At 38.1% G+C, this 26726-nt stretch overlaps 1 protein-coding gene across 7 annotated transcripts in view; it reads left to right on the forward strand.

Moving 5' to 3' along the window:
• OLA1 (Obg like ATPase 1) overlaps positions 1-26726 on the forward strand; it is a 157629-nt gene that overhangs the window by 93504 nt on the left and 37399 nt on the right. For all 7 annotated transcript variants that reach the window (XM_006083107.3, XM_006083108.3, XM_023744770.1 and 4 more), the window contains 3 exons: positions 6372-6547; positions 16315-16395; positions 16682-16779. In XM_006083107.3, coding sequence (XP_006083169.3) covers positions 6372-6547; positions 16315-16395; positions 16682-16779 — 355 coding nt within the window. The remainder of the gene's footprint in view (positions 1-6371; positions 6548-16314; positions 16396-16681; positions 16780-26726) is intronic.

Consider the following 26726-nt stretch of genomic DNA (forward strand, 5'->3'; position numbering starts at 1 on the left):
GCAGACGCTTGATTTAATGTAACGTTTTAACGTGAAGTGCTCTTAAATAATGAAGAACAAAAAGCTTCATTGGAGGCCGGGGATATTTGGCCAGATTTGTTGGGTTTTGGCCACTTAGCTTGAAGGTGAGTTATGGCGGGTGGGCAGGGGGAGGGGGGGTGGCGCCTATCCCACCTCTGTGGCAGCACTAAGAATGTCCAACTAATGGTTTAGACCTGATCCCTTGAGGGCCTAAGCCTTTAGTTGGACATCCCCCGAGGGCTCCCTGGCTGCCAGAAGGATGTCTGACTGCAAGGTTAGGCCTGATCCCCCGGGGAGTGGGCCTACGTCAACAAGTGGACATCCCCCAAGGGGTCCTGGACTGTGACTGGGCCACAGGCCAGGCTGAGGGGGACCCCCCCCCCCCCCACACACCAGTGCACAAATTTTTGTGCACCGGGGCCCTCTAGTCCTTTTATAATAAAAACCCTTAATATGTAAATCAACCAAAACAGTGGAAACGACCAGTCGCTATGACGTGCACTGACCACCAGGGAGCAGATGCTCAACACAGGAAACACAGGAGCTGCTCCCTGGGGGTCAGTGCACTCCCACAGGGTAGAGCACCGCTCAGCCAGAAGCCCAGCTCATGGCGAGGAGCAGGCCTAAGCCGGCAGGTGGACATCCCCTGAGTACGAGAGGGTGCAGGCTGGGCTGAGGGACCCCCCCCCCCCCCCCCGTGCACAAATGTTGTGTACCAGCTCTCTAGTAGTTAATATTTTCCGCATTTCTTGATTTTACTCCAAAATTTATTTAAATAGGAAACTTTGTCTCTAATGTAAGTGGAAAATTAGTATTGCTTGCATATATATAAAAAATAGAGAAATATGCTAATTGACCGGGACTCCGAAACGGTTCGACTGGACAGGAGGTTACACCCGCAGCGTCGTGGGTGGGGCGGCAGGGGCCTCCGCGCGCCTGCGCTGGGGGAGGGCCTGATCAGCAGCAACTGCAGCTGCTTCAAGGGCCGGAGAGGGAGACAGGGCCAGACGGGAGGGTGGGCAGCGTGATTTCAAATCGCGCTGGGCTTCTAGTATTAAAGAAAATAAAAATAAATACAGTGAAAACTACCTATTTATTACAGTTTTTAGTCTTTAGAAGCACAGAGGCTGAGGCCTGCTCTGTTCTTAAAAAGATAAACTTATAAACGTTAGCCATTAAAGACCAACAGCATCAAACTGAAACTTTCTTTGACATACATGGGCTGAAAGAGAATTGAAATGGAAATAACTTTCTCACCAGGCAATTCAGTATAATATAGTGTAGTCTTCAAGGTAAATGAAGTTATCTTTACCAGTACAGTGTTTTTCCGAAAGGAGAATTGTGATAATAATTATTACAAATACATATTAATCACAAAAATTTTAATTGTTTTAGTAATGAAATTGAAATAAATAACTTTGGCCATAGAGTAGGGTAAAAATGATCTGCTGAACTAGCCAGAATTAGTAGGGGGGGGGACCCCCTATAAACTCACAAAGTTTATTTTAACCTATTCTAAAGAATTGAGTAACATGAAATGTTATTACTCAAATTTAATGTTTGAGTGCATTACTATGGAATTTCTTCTAAATTACTAATTCCTGCATCTTAAAAAATTAGTATATGCTCCAGTTACTTGAAATAATTCTATATGTTGGGCTGTTTGCTTAGTACTTTACATGTTATCTTGATTTAGTCATATCCATTCTCTGAGAAGTAGAAAGATTTTCATTTTAAAAATGTGAAAATGAGGTCCTTAGTGGTTCAGTGATTTGGCTAAAATTTTATGACCAGTAAGCCTGTCTGACTTTAAAGCCCTTTTTCTTAACCAATAAAGCTTATACTAAAAAAAATAATAATAAGATGTGAAGGAATGCTATAATATAAGTGTATGGTAAAGTTTGTTAATGACCCAGGAGCATGTCTTTGGAAATTTTATTCAATAATTTTTCAGTTCTAAGAAATGGTAAGTTGCCCAAATGGCGACCACATTTTCTATAAGCTTAGTTTTACACCTGTTTTAGGCCTCATTTCATAAAAAGGCAATTCAATTTTATTTTATTTTTTATTTTTTTAATATATTTTTATTGATTTCAGGGAGGGAGGGACAGGGAGGGAGAGAGAGAAAGAGAAACATAAATGATGAGAGAGAATCATTGATTGGCTGCCTCCTGCACACCCTCTATTGGGGATCAAGCCCACAACCTGGGCATATGCCCTTGGCTGGAATTGAACCTAGTACCCTTCAGTCCACAGGCCAGTGCTCTATCCACTGAGCCAAACTGGCTGGGGCAAGGCTATTCAATTTTAAAGGACAACTTTACTGTTCCCTTTACTTAATTTTTATCTTAATTTTTGGAAGTATTTATTATCAAGAAAAGCAGTTTGGAGTTACCTCAAAAAATTAAAAATGGAATTGCCTTATGAGCTAGCAACTCCACTTCTGGGAATTTATCTGAAGCACTAATTTGAAAGAATATACTCACCCCTATGTTAATTGCAGCATTATTTACAACTAGAGGCCCGATGCATGAATTTGTGTACCAGTGGGGTCCCTTGGCCTGGCCTGTGGGATCGGGCTGAAACTGGCTCTCCGACATCCCCCAAGGGTCCCGGATTGCAAGAGGGCACAGGCCAGGCCAAGGGACCCCACTGATGCACGATCGGGGCCGGGGAGGGGTGCGGGATGTTGGCCAGCTGGGGAGGGACTGCGGGAGGGTTCCAGAGTGTTTCCGGCCTGTCTCGCTCAGTCCCAATGGGCCGAACCCCAGCAGCAAGCTAACCTGGTCGGAGCATCTGCCCCCTGGTGGTCAGTGCACGTCATAGTGACTGGTCGACCGGTCAACTGTCTGCCCCTTGGTGGTCAGTGTACATCATAGCGAGCAGTTGAGCGGCCTTAGCATATCATTAGCATATTACACTTTGATTGGTTGAACGATGACCAGATGACCGGACACTTAGCATATTAGGCTTTTATTATATAGGACTAGAAGCCGGATGCACGAAGATTCGTGCAAGAATAGGCTGCCTTCCCCTGGCTGCTGGCTCCGCCTTCGCTCTGGCCGGAGCCGCCTTTCCACCTTCGCTCTGGCCTGAAGCTGCCTTTCAGCTTCGCGCAGCTGCGCAAGCGTCCCAGCCCGGCCGCAACCATCTTTGTCGCATCAGTTTGCATATTCCCTCATTGGCTGTGGGCGCCGCCATCTTTGTCGTGAAGTGACGGTCAATTTGCACATTCTGTCTTTATTAGATAGGATAGCCACGATTTGAAAGCAACCCAAGTGTCCATCCATAGATGAGTGGATAAAACAGGGAAATTTTACCCTTTGTGGAAGCATACATAGACCTGGAGAACATTATGCTTAGTGAAATAAGCCAGTCAGAGAAAGACAAGTACCATATGATTGCAGTAATATGTGAAAATCTAAGCAACAAAATTAACAAGCAAAATAGAGATAGACATAGATATAGATAGAGAACTGACAGCTGTCAGAGCTGTGTGGTGGTGGTGGTGGTGGTGGAGGGATTGAGCAAAAAAGAAAAAGAAAGAGAAAGAACTCATGGACATAGCAACAGTGGTGATTGTGGGGGTAGGGAAATGGATGGAAGTGGAGGAGGATATGGGGGGAAAATGGTAATGGAAAAAGTAAACTAATTAATTTAAAAACGTTTATTATAAAAAAAGTTAAGTTCTTATAGTATGTTAGCACATATAAATGAATCCTATATAATAATGAGGTGATATGTAAATTGACCCTCACTCCATCATGCCTTCATAAGATGGCTGCGCCCACAGTGGAGGCAGGGTTCCCATAACACAAGATGGCTGCGCCCACAGCGGAGGTGGGGTTCCCGTAACAAGCCGTAACTAGCGATCAGCAGGGGCCTGAGGCTGCATGGCTCCAGGGCGGGGGACCTGAGGCCGTGCCCCCCTTCCGGCGGGGCTTGAAGGGGGACCTCAGCCCGCGCCTCCCGCCCGGTGGGGCTTGACGGAGGACCTGAGGCTGCGCCCCCACCTGGCGGGGCTTTACGGGGGACCTGAGACTGCGCCCCCTACCCAGTGGGCTTGACTGGGGTGTGGCCGGCTGTTTTTGGATCTCACCCAATGGGGTTGGGGCCAGCTGGGTCTGGGTCTCATGCGCTTTCTAGGTACATGCGGGTGGGTGGGGACTTGACTCTGGGTCCCGCGGCATGCCCCAGACTCTGACAGGAGGAAGATTTTCATATACGTTTCTCTAATTTTCTTTCATCTCTGACACTTTTTATAGAGAAAGGACAAATAGCAATATTAAAATATTTCCTCTAATTCCCTTTTAATGTGTACGAATTTCGTGCACAGGACCACTAGTATAATAATAATACTAACTTTCAGGCATAGGAACAAAAATGTAATCCATAATGTATAGGGTCTGTGATTTGAGTTTTTATTCTTATAGTAGGGGCAATGGATTAGTGATGATCCAGTCACAACTCCTTTCCTAACCTAATCCTTGGCAGACTCCAGGCAAGGTGCATTCTGGAGAATAATTTGAAGGTTGTAAGATAGACAAGTGATCCCCCCACCTTTATTCTAGGTTTTCTATTTGGATTAGTTCAGATTATCAGAGTGCTTTATTTTCTTTGCTTCCAGGAGAGTTGCGATTATTGTTTCTATCTGTTATCCACTTGTTTAAAATTGAGGGTTGTCATTAAGACATTGCCATTTAAAACCTGCTGATGCATTTACTGTAGGGATGTTGTTGAGGACATCACTATGTTTGCTCATTGGCCCCTACATAAAGACAATAAAGACAACTATTTAGGTTATTTTTCATTTTGAGTGTCAGAAAAAGTTTAGCTGTTTCTCTAATTGAACTGACCCTGTTTCCTTTGTTGTTCAGACTGCCGGCAAGCTAACTTTTATTTTTATTTTCCTATTGTATTGTGCCATTTGTGTAAGATGCCTCAGATCATGACAAGCAATATATAATGCTGTCCTTCCAGGGAGACTTCTTTAATACTTTTAAAATAATTAAAAATTTACCTAAATCATGGTCTGTCTCATATGTTTACTAATAAGACATAATGCACCTTCTTCTCATTTCTTGCTAATATTGTTCATTTGAATTTGGCACTATATAATAAAACATCAGTTGTATGTCAAGAAAACTTAAGTATTATTTTAAATACTTATGTTTTAACTGCAGTAATATGTATATGCTTTATTATTAATGAATTCCACATTGAGATACAAAGAGCTTAATTATTTTTAATTTGAAGAAATTATGTTTTAAAACTTTTTGTAATCTGTACTGAGAATATTTTGGTCTTTGGTATATAGAATGAGCTGTAGTCACTATTTCTCCATCAAACTCAAACCATCTTATGATTCCTATGGTACCTCTATGTAAAATAATGATACTTTATGTTTGAAAACATCTCATTTTGGGAACATAATCTAATTGGTAATTTTAATTAATTTAATTAACAATTAATTTATTTATGAATTTGTTTATTGTTTATGGGTATGTCATTGCTTTCTATTTGTAATATTTCTTAGTATTTGTTCATTTTTGCAATGTTGTTCTTTATCTGGTAATTTGAGTAAATCCCAGTTGAATTATGTTGCCACATTATGTCTTCAAAAGGGCATAAAGTCAGTACACATGCTTCAGTAATATCTGGTTGTTTTACCCTTATGTTTCCAGTTGGCAATTTGAAATTATGGCTTCAACTGCACTTTAAATATGTGATAATAGCATGTGTTTCTAATAAGGGCCAGCACCATTTTGTTCAGAGAGTGTGAATGGTTGTCACTCATATATGACAAATGCACCTTCATCTGCTTCTTTGATAGCCCCCTAAAAACCATACCCTCAAATCAGGCCGATGAAATTAGCTGCTGTGTAAATTGTGTGTCTGAGTGGTTCATTATCTAATCACCGTCAGAACCACAGTGATAAAGTAGATTGAAGCAGGGAAGAGGTCTGCCAGATGATTTTGTCCCCCTCCCTCAAATCCGGTTTCCCTTGGAAACCCTAATCGTGTTAGAACTTCAGGCTCTCATGCTTGGAATTCAGTACCTTAATGTACCAAACCTGAAAATACCAGTAGTTCTGGAGCATAATTTTCTTTCTGTAAATATCATAATTTTATTTGTTTCAGTCAGTTTTTGAAATGTTGAAGCTCTTGAATTACTATTTTGTTGCTAGTGCCCTAAATATTACTAAATAGGAAAAAAAAATGCTATACCTTACTTGCAAAATTCAGATTAATTTGTATAATTATTAACCTTATATGGGTTTTTATTCTAATAATGACCTTCTGGATTTTAAAAAGTTATTATTGAATTTCTTCCTTTTAATTGATTTTAGGTGCTTTTGAAGATGATGACATCACACATGTTGAAGGAAGTGTAGATCCTATTCGAGATATAGAAATAATACATGAAGAGCTTCAGCTTAAAGATGAAGAAATGATTGGGCCCATTATAGATAAACTAGAAAAAGTGGCTGTGAGAGGAGGGGATAAAAAACTAAAACCTGAATATGTAAGTAAAAATTTATAGCTTTAGATACTTAAGTTCATTTTTCTTGGTTAAAATTTTTAAATAGAGCACATAAAATATCTAATATCGGTATGGAATTTTAGAATTCAAGGATCTTTTTTGTTAAAAAATTATTGTGAAACTTTATTTTCTTTTGGCAACAAAGTATTATGGTGACAGGCTATTTAAGGTTTCATAAAAAAAGTCATATTTAGCTGTAATCTTGAGTGTTTATGTGGTTGCTATGTATATCTTCAAAGTGTTAGTGATAGAGAAGTGTGGTCGTTGTAGTTATAACATTTTTGAAGAAACTATTGAAAATCACCTAGAAGGAAATACTGTGATAAAAGAGGCTTAGGAAGGTAGAGTTATGAATGCTTTTCCCTTAAATGTTTTTATACTTTGATTTTATTGCTTTTATAAAAATAAACTTGGGGAAATGAACCCCAAAGTTAAAACTATTAAATGTAGCAGACTATTTGAAAATGCAGGAACCAGGAATGTGATTAGAAGTTATTGTAGTTCATTATTTGAGTTTACATCACATACTGCCAAAGCTAGGAATGGCTTATAAAATTTTCAAAATAAAAATGACAGGTTGCTTAATTTGATGTGGTAATACCAATATGGGAGTCAGACTATGGTAGGACTACTTAATGGCTCCTGGAGAAACAGTTATCATAGTAATTATTCTCAGCATAAGTGAGGGTTTGTTTTTTTTTTTTGACAATGATACTCCTAGGCCAGTGGGAAGGATTGAGGTAGGGTCTCCTTTTTCTTAAATGGGGATGAGAAGCATGAGAATCCATATATATAAAAGGCTAATATGCAAAGTGTCCCCTCTGGAGTTCGACCGGAGTTTGATCACTCACTATGACATGCATTGACCACCAGGGGGCGACGCAGAGCGAAGGAAGGCCCTGGCTGGCAGCCGGAAGGCCCTGATCGCCGGCCAGACCTAGGGACCCTACCCATGCATGAGTTTCATGCACCAGGCCTCTAGTGTAAGCATAATTGACCAGGATTAATTGTAACACTGCATAAGATATTTTACTTTCTTGGTTTATAGTAATTATTTTAAGCAAATCATGTGTTTAATCATAGTACATTTGTAATATAGCACTTTGATCTTGTAGGAAATGGTGTTACATTAGCCACTCTTAAACATTTATGAGTGAAATTCAGTTATAGCAGAGTAAAAGTGATTATTCTTAAGCAGAACATATTAGATTTCATTAAAAATTGTTAGCTTGCCCCTTCCTTGTTAAAATTTGTGGGAAGTCCTTTTCCTGGAGTGTTTCAAATCAGGATCTAAGGATATAGGACTTTTTCCCTATTTTTCTCTTGGTAACCAGATTTGGAAGGAAGATATACTAAATATCGAGGTAATTTATGTAAGTGGATATTTATAGAAGAATTGATTTATGGTAAAGGAAAATGCATTGATGAAAATTAAAAAACCTATTACTAATAATTGTGTATTGTGAGCAGTTTTAAAAATTGCATGTTTTAAACATCCATAAGGTTTTAGGGAAAAATATTTCACTTCTTGTTTGATAATACATCATGTGAACAAATAGGTATGATCTGCTAGACAGAAATCTTGAGTCACTGAATCTCAGAAGAGTTATTGTATTTTATAATTGGGGACTTTTAGTTGTAAGGAACAGAGACTCAGCTCAGACTGTTTTAATAAATGAATTTTTATTTTTAAAACACAAGGTGAGAAGGGAAATGGAAATGCAAAAACATTCAAGATCAGGAAGTATGGTATAGTCAGGCCTTTTGGAGTTGAATTCTAAATCATCCCAGGACATCACTGTGTGTTTCTCTGGCAGTGCTCTGCCATTCATCTGCTGTTTTATATATTGCTTTTGTTCCTGATTTCTGCGTCATTGTTACTTCTGCTTGCTTAGAGTTGGCTTATTTATCACGTCGAGGTGTGTGTGTGTGTGTGTGTGTGTGTGTGTGTGTGTGTGTGTGAACAAGACCACTTCATAGGTTAAGTGCCCACTAGTTCTGGCCAGGAGACTATGTGGACTGAGTCAGATTCCTTTAGGAGAATACTAGGAGTAAAGCACCATGTTGGATAATGTACTTAATATACTGTGTAAAATGAGCAGCTGTACATTGTAAGTCCTCAGTGCTCAGTGTTATTTGAGGACAGCAGTTCAGAAGTGCAACACTGTTTAAGACTTCCAGGATAACACAAAAGAATGCATTGTGTGCCGAAACTGGTTTGGCTCAGTGGATAGAGCGTCGGCCTGCGGACTGAAAGGTCCCGGGTTCGATTCCGGTCAAGGGCATGTACCTGGGTTGCGGGCACATCCCCAGTAGGAGATGTGCAGGAGGCAGCTGATCGATGTTTCTCTCTCATCGATGTTTCTAACTCTCTATCTCTCTCCCTTCCTCTCTGTAAAAAATCAATAAAATACATTTAAAAAAAAAAAGAATGCATTGTGTTTGAGGCAAGTGTCACAAAAATTAGACTCATTTGAGGCCAGACTACTTTAGATCCATCTATGCATGTACATCTTAAGGGAAATTAACTCATATAAGAACTGATGCTATGGTGCATACACTACAGGCATACTTTTCTGGATATTCCCGCCTGTCTACTTTTTCTTTGCCTATAGCCAACCAAACACAGATGGAGATAATTAAAAATAGGATGTTAGTATCCCCATAAACTCATTATTACCTACCTTTTCTGTATTTTGAGCTGGAGGTCTTGCTGCCAGTTTTCTAATCTGAATGCGTTGTTGGCTGTGCTGTGTTAAAGCCACCCAGCCAGCACAGATCAGCTCATCTGAGTGCCACCATCAGGTATTAGTGTAGCGGGTTTAGCTAGAGGAAACTATCAGGCTTGGAGGCTGTAATTATCACAGAATAAGAGTGAGTCACCTTGATAAAATGCCAAGTCTATCCATTTAGCCATCAAATTTTAGGATTACAGATGGTGGGCAGAGAATAGATGAAGTCCTTCCTTTACCCTCACCCTGTTAATATACCCTTATTTTTTTTCCTATTCTAAAGATGATATACTGGTTAAAAAACACACAGCATTGTAGTTTTTAAAAAGAAGGCAGAAAAGGAGAGTCCTCTGGAATCCAGTCTTCTAGAGATTTCTGTTGTTGACAATTTGATATGGCTCCTATCCAGTTTCATTATTTGAGTACATTTACTTATACTTATTATATACTAGATGCCCGGTGCACGAAATTCATGCACGGGGGAGGGGAGTCTCTCAGCCCGGCCTGCCCCCCCCTCACAGTCTGGGAGCCCTCACGGGCCTAAGCTGCAGTCTGGCCTCTCTCTGCGGGAGGCAACTGGCCGATCAGGTATATAGATACTTTCTGGAGGCAGCACAGACTCCTTCTTTATTACTTTCCTCTGTGGTTGGAGAACAGGGGACTAAAAGGTGGAGACAGAACTGTGGCCGGGCCTAGGGCTTTTGTAGGCAGCGGAAAGAGGGAAAGGGCTGGGGAAAGTCTAGAGTCTAGAGACTCGACGTTTCCTTCGATTGTCCTCCCTTCCTCTGGGCCCCTCCCTCCGTTTTTTCCTTCTCATGGTGGATGTTCGGGCGTCTGACTGACGGGAGCCCAGCAAAGGTGGTATTCAGCCCCCTCACTTCTCAGCTGAATGTACAGCTGCCTCGCATTCCAAGCGGGGCTGTTTTCAAGTGACTAAAGCGCTGGGAATCCACAGCTCCTGGCCTCTCCCCTCTTGGTTTCCTCCTTGGGTTGCAAAGTTCCCGGAGATACCGAAGCAGCTCTGCCCTGGTAGTTCTGCACCAGGCCCCACCGGGCACTCTTCCTGAGTCTCCAGGTTCACAGTCTGCACTCGGGAAGGGCTCCTGGAGCCCATTCCCCCAGACAGGAAGGGCAGGGGGGCTAGCTTGGAGAGCTGGAGGAAGATGGCAGAGTAACAATTGGTATGAACCGGCGCCTGCTCAGACAGACTTCCTAAGCTCATGGAGGACCCCAGCTGAGGTCTCCTCCCTGTACCCAGCTGAGGTCTCCTCCCTGTACCCAGTGCCAGTGCCCTCCTCCCCGTTCCACTCCTGGGGTGGGAGCAGCTCATCCACGACGCTCTGGTCCCTGCCAGCCAGGCAGGCAGCAATGCAGGCAGTGCGGCCTAGGGTGCCAGCGGCTGCGAGCCTCCTCTCCCCGCCTGAAGCACGGGGCAGGGTCCGTGGCTGGGCTGCGGAGGCAAGTGCGGGGCCTGGGCAGGGCACAGGCGGGGCGCTAGCAAGCTTGGCAGTCTCTGCACGCCCACTCCCGCTCCACCTTGCAGCCGCCCCTGGGAGCTGTGCATGGAGACGCTGCTGAGCCACTGTCCGGCCCGGGACGTGCGGGGGCTGGGGTGGCCTCAGGCTCCCGCTGGACCTGCCAAAGCCAGACTGGGGCTTGGCTGGCCGCTTCGTCCTGCCCACCAGTCCTCGGGAGCAGCCTCGGCTTCGGACGCAGCTTGGTTAGCGCTGGGCAGCCCTGCGCAGGCCTGCACTGGGAGCGGAAGTCCCCGCCCCCATTCCCGCCCACTAGCTTCTGCCTGGACGTGACTTGGACATCGTCATGGACAAATTAGCATATTACCTCTTTATTATATAGGATAGTTTTAAAACCACAAATGGAATCATATTATGTGTTCTGCCATAAATAGTAATATTTAATGTCTATATACTTACTGTGTGCCTGGAACTGTGGCAGCTACTTTACATGTATTTTCTCATTTAATTCTCATAATCACCATATTTTAAATTGGGGTTATTACCAGTTTTATAGAAACAAGTAGCAGCCCCAAAGTTTCACAGCTAGAAAGTGGCAGAGCCAGGGCTTATACCCAAATCTGTTTGATGATAGAATCCATATTCTTAAACTTATTCCATTGATCTGAACCTACTTTTTTCACTAAGCAATGTATTTTGGACATTTTCCCATGTGAATGTAATACAGATATATCTTGTCTTAATAGATAAAAACTGTTCTTAGAATATTCCATAATTTATTAGCAAATCTCCAATTTATGGGGGTTTAGGTTGTTTCTATCTTTTAAAAAATTGACTTGAGAGAAAGAGAGAGAAAAAAAAAGCGTTGATTTGTCGTTCCACTTATTTTATACATCCATTGGTTGCTTCTTGTATGTGTTGTGACTGGCAATTGAACCCACAACCTTGACATATCAAGATGATGCTCTAACGAGCTGAGCTACCCAGCCAGGGCAAAGCTTGTTTCGAATCTATACTTCTCTTTTGGTGCTAGTATCACACTGTTCTAATTACTATAGCTTTGTGGTTTATTTTAATATATAGTAAAGCAGGACACAGTTTTCTCTCTAAACATTTTTATACTCTCAAGCAAGTCATTCTTTCAGAATAATGATATATTCAATTTGTAATGTTCTCCAACATCCCGATTGGGATTTAACTGGAATTATGTTAGATAAATGTAGAATTTTTATCTGCACAGTGTTGATCAGAATAGATGAAAATCGAGTGCAGGGTCTGGCTGAAGCAAGTTTTAGGTCAGTGTCTGAACCTCAGGTCTGGGAGTCCATGGACCTGGAACATTTACTTTATTGGCTGTTGTTGCATTTGAGTATTGCCACAGAATCACTCACAACCTTTGTTCTTGATTTTTTGGATAATAAATCCCTTTTAAAAGCATTTGGAAGAAATGTGCTATCATCCTTCCAAGGCACATAGAGAACTTTAAATACAGTTTTAGCCCTAGTTGGTTTGGCTCAGTGGGTAGAGCATTGGCCTGTGGACTGAAGGGTCCCAGGCTTGATTCCCGTCAAGGGGCACAAGCCCAGGTTGTGGGCTCAGTCCCCAGCAGGGGTGTATAGGAGGCAGCCAATCAATGATTCTCTCTCATCATTGATGTTTCTATTTCTCTCTTCCTTTCCTTTCCTCTCTGAAATCAATAAAAAATATATTTAAAAAATACAACTTCAGGGTGTGACCCCTGATAACTATAGATTACAGATGAATAATTTCTGCTGTAATGGAAACTGAAGAATATCAAAATAGAGAAGACTAGTAATTACTCTTGAAAAGTCTAGTAAATAACGGTTATATTATTTTATGCAGAGAAAAATACTATTTTTGTGATACATGGATTGACAGATTGTACCCAAAAAGTACGAATATTGAATTTCTCTGATGACCTTGGAATGAGAATGAAGACTTTGAATAACAACTTTGGGAATTGCTAGGCTAAACAAGGAGCAATTAGGAAGGCAGTAAGGAAGACAAAAAGGCCAAGTGATAGGACCGAACTTAAATTTCGTGTCACTTAGACCTGAATTTGAGTCTCAGCTATGCCACTTACTAGCTATGGGAATTTAGGCATGTCACACATCCTCCCTGATGCTTTAACAACAATATAAAATGCATAAAACATAGAGCATTTATAAAGTGAAATACGAGGTTCTCGGTAAGAAGAGTCAAAGTAGAAGAGCGAGGTATCAGAGGTGTGTTTGTATTAAGTTTCTTTGCAGTTAAAAGATAGTTCAACAAAAGCTAGATAATTCTTGTAGAATGTTAAGACTAGAAACCTGAGTTGAGTTTTCACTGAGAAAGCCAGTATTGTTGGTTAGCTTCAGTTATTTGGAAAAAAGGACTACTGAACAATTGTTCATTTGTGGAAGATGTATACTTATTTGCTTTAAAGGAGTACCCAAAGAAATATAATGCCATTTTGTAGATCTCTAGCATTTAATCTTTCAACAATCATAATAACAATGGCCACAATTCACATTAACTGAGAACTTATTCTGTGCCAAAAACTGCACTAAACACCTTATATGCATTATCTCTTTTGATCATCACAGCAACCCCCAGGAGGGTAGATAGTATCCTCATATGAATTTTATCAATGAAGTAATAGGTCACAGATTTGGTGAGTGGTAGACCTAGGATTTATTTCCACACTTATCATTAAGTTGTTAACTCTAGAAATAGTATACTCACATCACTGCCATGTAACCAAAAAGTTCAAATGACCAGGAATTTTTGCATAATCTCCATCATGTACAGAATTTATTTTGAAAATGAGGAATTTGCTACAGTTATCAAAACAGTCATCCTATATCTGTATTTCTACATCACAATATTACTAAAGAAATACAAAATCCTAAAATAACTTCTGAGTTGTCAAGCATTAAAGTGTTTTATGTACTTATCGTATTCTAATTTGTTAAAAGTAAGTTAGGTATTTACTAGATTATTTTTTCAGTTAACGAAATTCCCTGAACTGGAACCCTTTCTTGTTCTAACCATAATTTTATATATACAAGCATAAGAAAAAAAATTCAGTCAATCCATTAAGTATTATATACAAATAAGTCCAAATGTTGTGTGTGTTTTTTCATCTAATTAGAAGTTTTTTAGATAAGGAACATAATATCTTTTAATTTCTTGCTAAAATTAAAATTAATTTTTACTTAAGAAAAACAACGCATTGCAACTGTACCATATAATGATCACTTATGTAACATAATCTTATCTGATCAATCTATATTTTGTCTTTAGTAAAACTGACATCTTTTACTAATCTGTCTTTTCCTGGCTATTAAATATTTTGTGGGAATAATTAAGAGAGAACTGAGTACAAAATAAAATATCTTAAATTTTAAGGTATTTTTATTTTCAACTGTTCAAAGATGGTAGCAAATTTTCTAAAAAGATTTCAATGTGGCTTTAATTAATACACTATTTGGGAACTTTAATTATGAGTTAATTCTCTTTAAAATTTGAGTGCTTCTAATTTATAATACAGTATTTAGGTGTAAGAGGTGGGGGGGGAGGGGTGCCAAAAAGCATTTCTATGTCTGAAGTGATGGTCTGGTTAATTTAAAATGAGAGAGATATACTGGAATTCCTTCACTAGCATACAGCATTTATTGAATCCCATTCATTTTGTAAAAATGTTTATAGTTACAAAAGTATTTTACACTTTTTATATGATTAAAATTTAATTTCCTTCTTTATTTTTGGTTTGGCTTTTTTTTGTCTATTTTATTCTCTTTTCTTTCTTTAATTGAAAAAAAACTAATGAAACCAAATATAAGATGGCACCACTGTTTCTTCTTTTGTATAATCTTGTTGCGTATCTCTACATAAGCTGTTCTGGCCACTCATCATAGTAACCAGCTGGGCCATTTCACCTGCTGGAGCCATTAAAGAGGACTCTCTCCCCCTAGATTAATCCCCTCCGACATTAGTTTTTTACACTGACAACTGGAGCAGGCATTCAGAATTTGCAGGTGGCCAGTGTGACGCACATAATTGCCTACAATTTTAGGCAATGAATAAAAATGGTCTACATTACTTGTCAAAGGTTGTATATGCAGTGCCAAGTGAGATCTATGGGAAGCCTTTTAGGGTTTAAAGAACAGTTAATAGCAAGGCTGCACAGGGCTTTTTTAATCATAATGCATTTGTAATATAGCACTTTGATCTTCTCCTTGTAGGAAATGGTGTTACATTAGCCACTTTTAAACATTTATGAGTGAAATTCAGTTATAGAAGAGTAAAAGTGATTATTCTTAAGCAGAGCATGTTAGATTTCATTAAAAGTTTTTAGCTTGCCCCTTCCTTGTTAAAATCTGTAGGAAGTCCTTTTCCTGGAGTGTTTCAAATCAGGATCTAAGGATATAGGACTTTTCCTTATTTTTTCTGTTGTTAACAGCAAGATTTGGAAGGAAGATATACTAATATTGAGGTAATTTATATAAGTGGATATTTATAGAAGAATAACTGATTTATAGTAAAGGAAAATGCATTGATGAAAATTAAAAAAACTATTACTAATTATTGTGTATTACAAACAATTTTTAAAATTGCATGTTTTAAACATCCATAAATTATCTTTAACAACAACAAAAAACAGATGACTCTCAAATGCACTTCTTCTGCAAGAGCTAAGTTTGACCTTTCAGACCCTAGAGCCTTTTATTAACACCTGCCTGTAAGGGGAACCTTGCCACACGCAGCTTTTAGATTCAGAACCACAAAACTGATGAGGAAAGGCTTGAAGGGTTCAGTTTGTGTCACTTGCTGTTTGCCGTTTCCATTTCACAGATGATTAATCTTTCTGTGAAGAAAGGCCAGAGAAACAAAGCACATTGGGCTCTTCCTGCAGTTACTCCTTCTGAATGCACACTAGCTTGCTAACTAAAAGGCCTTTAGATTTCCAGCAGAGAGAGATGTTCTGAAAGTGAATGCAGCTGGTTGGAGGTCACCAGTGCAGGGCTCTTGCCATTGTGTAATGGAGGCTTTGGCAGGTTGGAGGGGGATTGTTGGAGTGGGGACAGGAGAAGTGGGCAGGGAGAAGGTGTTGGCAAAAAATTAATTCATATTAAAAAGGGCTATCAATAATAGATTCCAGTTCATCTGTTTGGTTTTCTTTTTAAGAAAGAAATTATAATTCAGTCTCTCTCTAGTGTTCCCCTCCCACACACACAATTTCCTAGTAGTATGTTTATCTTGAAAGTGGCATCACTTGGTAATGTTGAAATATTACTGTCTTTAATAGTTGAATTGTCTTAAACATTTTAAGACCTTTACTAATTTTGCTAGTATTTCACATTTTATATATTAATATTTTAATGCCACAACGTTTCATTGTTATTTGGTTTTATAATGAGATACTGAAAATAATTATCCGTGTGTCTTAGTTCCCCCTTTAATTTTAGTATTTAGTTGGATTTTAATCTAAATGCTTAGTATTCATCTTGTATTTACTATTTTTCTCAATTGTGTATAGGACATAATGTGCAAAGTCAAATCCTGGGTTATAGACCAAAAGAAACCTGTTCGCTTCTATCATGATTGGAATGACAAAGAGGTAAGTTATAAATATTATGCCATTTATTATTGCCTTTGCTTTGATTTCTTAGAGAACAAATTAGAGTTGTCATTATTTTATACTAATTATTATATCTAGTTAAACTTTAGTTTTGTCAATGATTGCTTATTCCCAGGCTTGTTAATTCTTTTCCCCTGTTCCTGATATTTTATAATAATTAATCTTTTAGAAACAAGATTTATAAAAATGCAAAAGGCTACTTGTTTAAACAGTTAAATAGTTACTCAAGTTTTAAAAGGGGTTATTTTTCTGTTCTTCACTTTAGATTGAAGTACTGAATAAATACTTATTTCTGACTTCAAAACCAATGGTCTACTTGGTTAATCTTTCTGAAAAAGATTACATTAGAAAGAAAAACAAATGGTAAGTTTTTCCTCCCCAGGTATCCAGACATATCTGTGTACAAACACATACATATGTACATACTGCTATGTTGGATTTTAATTTTTTTCCTCTTATTAAAAAACTTAAAATGGATGAGAAAGCTTTGCCTGGGTTTAAATTATGAGATAAATATTTTAGTTGATTTACACTGAGAGAACTTAAAAAAACAACAACTAAATTAGGTAATATTGAATCATACATATTTACTTTTCAAATTTAAATTTAATAGACATTTGTTTTCTTTGCAAAATGAGAACAAATGTAGTTGGAGCAATAAAATTTTTTAAGCTAGGAATTTCTAGCTGTGTTGATATGTGACTTTAAAATATCTACTTAGGATTACAGTTTGACATAAATTTTAAAATCCAGATTGAATGCTTTAAAAAAGTTATTTTTAATTTAGAATAAAAACAACTGTGGGGCAGGGGGAAGGCCAAATATCTGTTTCAAATACTTTAAAAGTGTGGCAAAGTTAAAAACTATGCATCCATGTATTGATTATAATTTTTGACATGCAACCAAAATGTACAAGGTTTCCTTTCATTCACTAATAACTTCAAAAAATCTATATTTTCATATAACATGTGGACATATACGCATTTGACATAATATTTGCTTTGACTCGCCTCTCTGGACTCTCAGTATTTTATACTATTAAGTTATACAAACAAATCAAAACTGTCCACAGCAAAATATCTAAATTCCCCTAAAATATATTGTTGGTTTTTTCCTGTACTTCATTAAGTACTTAGATGCACATGGTTTCAATTTTCCATTAAAAATTCTCATTTCCATATGATATCAAAGAGTGAGAAGCTTTAAACTGAAAAATAAACATTCATAGACTGGAAGCCAAAACAATAATTAATGTCAGATGGTTAACTCCAATAAATCATTAGAATAAATTCTGTGAAATTGCTGCAACTAAAAATGCCCTGTTAATATTACTATAAGACATTTTGTGTTCCTGATAGAAAGTTGAATTTGACCTCTTTATTGGTAATATTCTAGAAAGCATAAACTTAACATGAAAATTTCGTTCTCACTGGTCAGTGTCCTCCAATACATAAATTTAAAATAATCAGTTCCTTCTTGTTTCAAATTCTTATAAATTTGATGATTAGTGTGTTAAAAATTGTTACCTTTGGGAAAGAATTTTAAATTTATTACTTGACCTTAGTTAATAAATCTTCTCATTATGGTATAAATGATAAGGTTTCCTGAGGTTCCGTGAAACAATACTGACATCAAAGTGTCCATGAAAAGGGATGAGTCAGTTTCCTTGCCCAAGGGGCTTCTCACACCTGTATTTGGATGATTACAGGTAGAGCTCCCTGGCTCTAATTGTATAGTAAATACTGTTTCCCAGACCCTAATGGTAGACAGACTGCTTGGGAGACGCCAGTCTGTGATTTAGCTGTCGCCAGACACCCCATGTTTTTTGTGAGACCAGTTGTGATGATGATATGGTTATAGCCAATTGAAAGTAAACTAACTCCTGTCTAAATAGCAAATTTTAATTTATAAAAATGTAGAGGTATGGATGATACTATTTATAAAACCAAATTTTAGATTTTATGTATAGTTAATGATCTGATTTGGGTTGTGTGTAAGTTTGGGGGGTTGGGGGGGGGGTCAGCTCTTGTGGAAGTTAGTGTAATTGTAGCTGAAAGATCAAAGACTGGGTAACTGAGTGATGTTCCAGAAGAGAATTTACCACATAGCCATTTTCTGTACAGTTTCTGCCGCCTGCTGTTCCTATTTTCCCTCAAGCTAGCCATTGACTACCCCCTGTGCATCCCTGCTCGTAAAAAATGATTGAGGAAGTATTTGTCATGTATTTATGAGTGGGAAACATTGTGTGATAGGGAATGGCATCTACTGGAGCCAGAAAGATTGCCATTTGCCTTTCATTCACCCACTCTGCTACAGCTTTAAATCCTCTGTTTATGCAACATAGCCTTTGTATTAAAGTGCAGAATAAATTTTTATTATGAAGGATATGAACACTAGGTTTTCATCATTTATAACACTGCAAGCAGATGTACATAGTTAAAATACATTTTCACTACTAAATCCTTTTAATTTTTGCTAGCATCTTGTGTTTTTTTTTATAATGTTTATATCTAAGCTTCACTTGCATTAGCTGCTCCCTTAGCAAAAGAAAAGGTTTTGCTTTTTAAGATTATTATGTAATGCTACTGAAGCAAATTAAGACTGACGCAGGAAGCAGCAATAAATATTTTCCTGGGTCTTTTAGGTCTAGAAAACTATTTCAAATGGTCAGGAAAGAGGAGATGAGGTTTATGATTTTTGCCACCAGAGAAAGACTAAAACTGTATTTTAGTGTGTTCAGAAGTGATGAACAATTTAATTACTAAAGTTCACTTTAAATTTAAATGGAATGTTATTTTTCAATCCTAGAAAAGAGGGACACATTTTGAAAGATAAAATCTATTGTGTTAGTGAGTAGGTGTACTGACCCTTTGAAAGATGTAAAAACTGGAATGGCTCCAAGCATCTACTCTCTGGTTTTAACATTGTTGAATTAGTCATTCTGTTGATTTATGATTAAGACCTATCCCCTGAAGAGAAGATGACATGATAGCAGAGTTACAGTTGTGTTATGATCAGATGACAGTAATCAAGATGTAAGGGAATCCACAGAAAGAGTTTTTTTTATTATTACAAATTACTGTTCTTTGAATGAATAAAACTATACAGAAGTAATTGTTTTTTTCGTTGGTGGGAGCCAATGATTTTTGATCACTTGAGGATTTCATTTAAAAAAAATCAGTTGTTACTTATATAATTAAGATGATACTATATGCAGTATTAATTTTCATTTGAGATTGCTACTGAGTCATGGTGTCAAGCAGGTACAGGACATTAGAACTCTGAAACCTTTGCTTAATTAGGGTTTAAATTTCAATCTTTGCTGTTCTGTTAGTGGTATATTCCATCCAATTATGAAATCTGTAAAACAAACTAATTTTAGATATAGTAGTCCTCCTCTAAGGCTTAGCAGCTGGATATCCATTCCAAGACCCCCAATGGATACCTGAAACTGCAGATAGTATCGAACCCTATATATACTGTTTTTACCCTATATATACATACTCTCTGATAAAGTTTAATTTATAAATCACATACTGTAATAAAAGTTATGTGAATGTAGTCTTTCTCTGAAAATATTTTATTGCACCGTACTCACCTTCTCACTTAAAGGAAGCACTTTACAGCTCCTTTTGACATATCTGAATTGACAGCATCACTAGTCTTGTGATTTGGAGCTATTATTAAGTAAAGTAAGGGTTACTTGAACACAAGCTTTGCAATACTGAGACAGTCGAACTGATAACTGAGATGGTTACTAAGTGACAATGGGCAGGTAGTCTATACAGCATGGAGATACTGGACAAAGGGATGATACATGTCCGGGGCAGGCAAGCAGGATAGTGTGAGATTTTATCACACTACTCAGAGAAGTACACACTTTAAAACTTGAATTTTTTTTCTGGCATTTTTCCATTTAATATTTTTGCTTGGAGATTTATTGATGCTAATTGAAACTGTGGAAAGCGAAACCATGGATAAGGGGAACTATATATTTTGTACACCTATGTGGCTTCCAATTATGTTTCAACGTTGTATTCTCTTGCCCCCATCTTTCTTAAAAATTATTGATAAAGGATCATTTATTTTATTATTTTTTAACTACATGATCTTACTCAACTGGAAAATATAACTGAGATATTTAGGTTTTGTATGTGTGTATAATACATGTTTACATATGTCCTGGTGGGCTTGTGGTCACTGAATATTACCCTTTAACTAATATTATATAAGAGTCAATCTGAGTGTTGAAATTGATTCAGAATAGGTAGACAAATATTAGCAAAGTTAAACTGTTGTATAATCAGGGGCAGTGTGTCAGGCTCACCAAATGAAATTTTAAAAGAAAAAAGATTTTCAGTCTCCCCATGTCCACTTTTCTGTTTTTGTTAGTTTTCCACATAATTTGTACATAATAACTAAAAATAGTTTGGTGATACTTTACATTATGTGCTGGATTAGGGGGGGAATTGTAGAATAAATCCAATATTTTCTTCATTTCTTGAACCGTTTATAAGAATTACAGGTACTATATCTCAGCAACTATGTGTGAAGGGGAAAGTATGTCCATTTTTTACCTAATTTTGTATGTACATTTATCTATAGATATTTACACATATATCTATAAGTAAAAAACTATTTCTGTAAAATGATTTTAAGAAGTCATGAATTTCTGACAAGATTACTCATTGAAGCTAGAAATTTAATACATGCTGCTTTTTTATAAAATCACATTGTTATACATTTGATTTACTTGAAACAAATAAAATGGGAATGATTAATTATTCTTTTTTTGTTAATTATTTTTAAATAAATTATTTATTTTAGTTCAGGGGGCTTCTTAAGTAGATTTGAAATTAGGTTCACTTTCATATAAAGTGTTCAGGATATTACATAAAGCAAGATCCACATGTATAAGATTTTTTAAATGTTTCATTTTAACATCCACTAGTCTGGCATAGTAAAAGTTCTGCAATACCCATGCAATGTTTCTTTGGGGTTATAATTTCTATTTTTTATCACTATGGTTCACAAAATTGGGGGAGGGTGGGTTTGTGTTAGCTTCATGTTGACATACCTAATGTTATGAAGGCTGTGGGAATACATTATTAATTCTGAGTGTGTTCCACCTACTTGAAATCTATATATATAAAAGGGTAAGCAACCATTCAACCGTTTGACCAGTAGCTATGATGTGCACTGACCACCAGGGGGAAGATGCTCAACACACAGGCATGGAAACATGGAACAGACTGATGAATCTCAGAGGGAAGGGAGTGGGGGGAGGGCGGGAAGAGACAACCAAGGATCTTATATGCATACTAGAGGCCTGGTCCACGGATTCGCCATCCCTCCCTATCATGCAGTGAAAATTTTCATAGAGCTTTTGACTCCCCCCCAAATTTAACTATAGTCGCCCCTCAGTATCCATGGGGGATTGCTTCCAGGATGCCTGCAGATGCTCAAATCCCTTAAATAGAATGGTGTAGAATAATGCATACAGTTGGACCTCCATACCCATGGATTTCCCAACCTCAAATCAAAAATACTGTTTTCAATCCATAGTTTGTTGAATCTGCGAATGGGAAACCAAGGGCTATGAAGGGCTGACTGTATACTTACTGAAAATAATCCACATATAAGTGGACCTGTACAGTTCAAACCCATGTTCTAGGGTCAGTTGTAGGTTTACAGCTGTAATTCCGTGCTTTGAAACAGTTGTCCTCCAAAACAAAACAAGCAGCTGAGAGCCATCTCTATTGTGCAGTAGCAGTAACAATAAGACTTCCTTGATACCACCATGTTCCACGTGACTTTGCCCCATCTCGCTCTCAGATTTGGCCCTATGACTTTACCATTTGCAACTTAGAGGATTTTATCCTCACTCCTTGACTTTCATTAGAGTACATCATTCTTTAATTGTTACAATAGCATAATTTTATGAAATAGGTCTGTATTCATTAAAAAGCCTTTTAAAACAGTTAAATTGTGATCTCCTGCATCTGTTTCTGTATTTTTTGAGTTTACATATGTATGTTAGAGGTGAGGCAGTGAAGGTCAGTAAAGAATTAAAGGAGATCACTTCTAAGGTTTCATTCCAGTGCTAGAATTTTGTGATTTTAATGAATTGGATTATAGCAATTTCATAAAAAGATGTCCATGCATATATTTTAGTACCTCCTCAAACCTCATATATAAGTTTGTCATGATAGGATTTGTTTTTCTAACTGTGGAACTATACAGTATATTCCCAAGGTTGCAAATTCCCAATTTATGAGCAACTTCTCCGGGCTGGGTTGGAGATAAGACCTGGTTTTTCCCTCTGCTCTTATTTCCTCTCTCATATCTCTGCCCCTTGAAAAGAAGTCTTTTCTGGATCTCAGTATGATTTCCTATTTCCTCATAGTGGACCCAGCTGTTGCTCTGGCTGGATTGAGAACAAAGTGGAAATAAACCTATTTGTGGCATTGGCATATAGTAGTTACATTACTCAAACTGTTGTATTTCCTTATTCTAACTGAGCTAGAAAGCATTGCCCTGTCAGAAACATTAGCTTATGCAACACCCTTGAAAGGCTCTTTAATTCACAAGGTGGTAGAAACAGTGCGTTTGGGGTGTGACATATTTTGGTGACCATTTTTGTCACCAATTTTTAAATTCTGCTTAAAAATATGTTCCAAAATAACTGACTTAGGAACTTTAAGTGCACCCTGTCTATAAGTTTGGGGCTGCACATTGGTTTTTTGTTCATTCTTTTTAATGTTTTATCAAGAAGAGAACTTAACTTTCAAATTTATGTTCCTTATGAAGACATGAGCTCACTGAGGAGGTATGTACTATGCTTTCTTTTCCTTTTCTAAGCAAATAATCATTGATCCCTCTGTGTGTCATATATCGTTCTAGGTAGTGAACAGAAAAAGCCCCCTGCGGGGCCCCCCCCCCCCGCCCCAATAAGACATACAGTCTTATGGCATTATAAACGACCAACAACCAAATACTTAATATAGTGTCAGTAAGTAATTAGGATGATGAATGAAAATAAAGCAGGGTAAGGGGGTGCTATTTTAGTTAGGGTGTTCAAAGAAGGCCTTTGTGAAGTTAGGGAGTGCACTATGAGAGAATTTGAGGGAAGCTCAGTTCAGGGAGAGGGAACAGCAAACGCTAAGTCAAGTCCGATGGAGCATCAAAGAGAAGAAAATGTGAAGACACCCACTTGAAAAGAACTTGTAATTCTTATTCACATACATTGTGGTTAAATATATATTAAAACATATCCTAAATTTGTTCAAAAATTTATTTTGGGATTTTAAGAATGACTGTCATTTATTTTCTAGTTTGCTATAGTTAATCTTATATTTTGATTGCTGTGCTTTAAGCAACCTTTAAAGTCTTATTTGTAATTATATAGATTTATTTTGAATTTCATCTTTTTTTTTTTTTCATACTTGTCTAGCAACTTGCTGATCCACAATATCACCCAAAGCATTTTTCTTTTCAAAATCCCTGATGGCCCGGTCTGTGTTGCTCAGTAGTTGAGTGTCAACCTATGAACCAGGAGGTCAGGGTTCGATTCCTGGTCAGTGCACATGCCTGGGTTGTGGGCTTAATCCCAGGTACGGGGTGTGCAAGAGGCAGCCAATCAATGATTCTCTCTCATTGTTGATGTTTTTCTCTTCCTCTCCCTTCTTCTCTGAAATCAATCAATATATATATATATATATATATATTTTTTTTTTAATTTTAAAATATATATTTTATTGATTTTTTACAGAGAGGAAGGGAGAAAGATAGAGAGTTAGAAACATCGATGAGAGAGAAACATCGATCAGCTGCCTCCTGCACATCTCCCACTGGGGATGTGCCCGCAACCCAGGTACATGCCCTTGACCGGAATCGAACCTGGGACCCTTCAGTCTACAGGCCGACGCTCTATCCACTGAGCCAAACCGGTTTCGGCTATATATATATTTTTAAAATCCTTTGATGTATGGCCTCAAAGAAGTAGATTGAACTGATACTAAGAATAATAATAACCTACATTTGTGAAAACTTTACAGTGTTTCAATTTACATTACTTCATTGGATCTTCAGACAAATCCCGAGATGGTCCATTTGGCACTATATTATTTTGGCCTTAAGTTGAATTTTTACTAAAATGAAGCATTTTCATCATTGGTTTAAGAGGTCTGCATTTGAGCTTAGGAATGAGGTAAGCTAGCAGAGAGATAAATAAGAGTTGTGTTTCCTAATAAAGACACAAAGGTACCTTTTCAGTGCTTTAAATATTTGTCATGAAAATCAAGAGGGGGGCCTTCTGAGTTTGTGAATTTGTGGAGATCCAGGGAGCATGGAGTGCCTGCAGAAGACATGGGAGCTCCATGCCCTTTCACCATACTTTGCCCTGTGCATCTCTTCCATCTGGATTTTCCTGAATCATATACTTTATAATAAACCAGTGATTTAGTTGGGGAATGGGGGGAGAGAAGATTAAGGGGTAGTCATTAATAATTCTGGATGATTATCAACATTTTCTTTAGAAATTCTTTAAAAAGAACAGTATACTCAGTAGAAAATACCTTGGGTTTAGCCCATTTTTAAATTTAAAAGGAAAAGATTGAATAACATGTCTGTTAGTAATACTTTTTTAGCTATTTAAAAATTATTTTCTAGAAAATTTTTTCCGAAGAGCATATCTGGATGTTTGATTTATGAAGGTCACTAAGTACTTTTCATACATAATTTATATTTAAAACTAGAGGCCCAGTGCACAGATTCGTGCACCAGTGGGGTCCCTCAGCCTGGCCTGTGGGGATCAGTGGACCTCTGCGCTGCCGCAGCCTGGCCTTACCCACTAGCTCGTCAGGCTCCAGCCTGCTGACCGTGTAGATCAGTGGTTCTCAACCTTCCTAATGCTGCGACTCTTTAATACAGTTCCTCATGTTGTGACCCCCAACCATAAAATTATTTTCATTGCTACTTCATAACTGTAATTTTGCTACTGTTATGAATCGTAATGTAAATATCTGATATGCAGGATGTATTTTCATTGTTACAAATTGAACATAATTAAAGCATAGTGATTAATCACAAAAACAATATGTATTTATATATGTGTTTTCCGATGGTCTTAGGCGACCCCTGTGAAAGGGTTGTTCGACCCCCAAAGGGGTCGCGACCCACAGGTTGAGAACCGCTGGTGTAGAAACTGCACAGCAGGAAGTAGTGCGCGAAGTGGCAGGCGGCCAGGGAGGAGCCTGAGTCTGAGCCTGGGCTGGGCTCCGTGCAGCTCCCGCTCATCCTGGCCTCGCCATGCCTGCCGCAGCAGCCCCCACTCAGGCCAGGAGCGCAGGGGGAGTGTCTGCGGGAGAGGCTGTGAGCCCACTGTCTGGCACTTGTCTGTCAGCGGCCCTCCCACTGTGGGAGCACACTGACCACCAGGGGGCAGCTCCTGTGTTGAGCGTTTGCCCCCTGGTGGTCAGTGCATGTCATAGCTACCGGCTGGTCATCTGATCTTCTGGTCGCTTACGCTTTTATATATATATATATAGATTGTTACGTTTTAAATTGTGCCATATTTATTTTGTCTGTTCGCCCCCATCCTCTTATTTAAATGGCATTGACTTAGCTTTTCCTGTACCAAGTCAAAAGATATATATATATAAAACCATCATGATTATTGAGTGCCTGCTATGTGGCAGGCACCCTTGACCTTAGAAATTAGTGAGATGTTAATAGAATAGATGAACCTTATTACAAATATTTTTGAAACAGGTATTATCATGACCATTTTACAGAGAGGGCAGTTGGAGAAATCCAGAGTATGCCAAGTTCTTATAACAACCAAGTAGGTGCCATTATTATTTTAAGGAATGCAAAGCAAGTATAGAGAGATTGAGAAACCTGACCAAGATTCATAGCCAGTCAGTGGTGCCAAGATTCAAACCGAAGCATTTTAAAGCCACAGCTCATGCTTCTACTACTATGCCATAGTACGTCAGCATTGGGCCACTGGGAATGCTGGAAAAGTATACAAGGCCTGAAAAATAGGTCATATACTAGCCATATTTCCTATGACTATGAATTTCATTTAAGTAAGGTTTCGTTGTTAAATAGTTCATGCACTATAAAATTTGAGATTAAAAATTCACTATAACATGATTAGCAAATGCCAACTTGAGGTAAATAAAATTTGTATCTAATCTGTACCTTTATTTTCATGGACTTGTCACTGAAAACTATTTTCCAAACATGTTAAAATGTAATAGCCCTTTGTAGGGACGACTATTAAAATAGTTTTTATATTTTCCCAT

This window comes from Myotis lucifugus, unplaced genomic scaffold (assembly GCF_000147115.1).
Source record: "Myotis lucifugus unplaced genomic scaffold, Myoluc2.0 scaffold_5, whole genome shotgun sequence".
Taxonomy (NCBI): Eukaryota; Metazoa; Chordata; class Mammalia; order Chiroptera; family Vespertilionidae; genus Myotis; species Myotis lucifugus.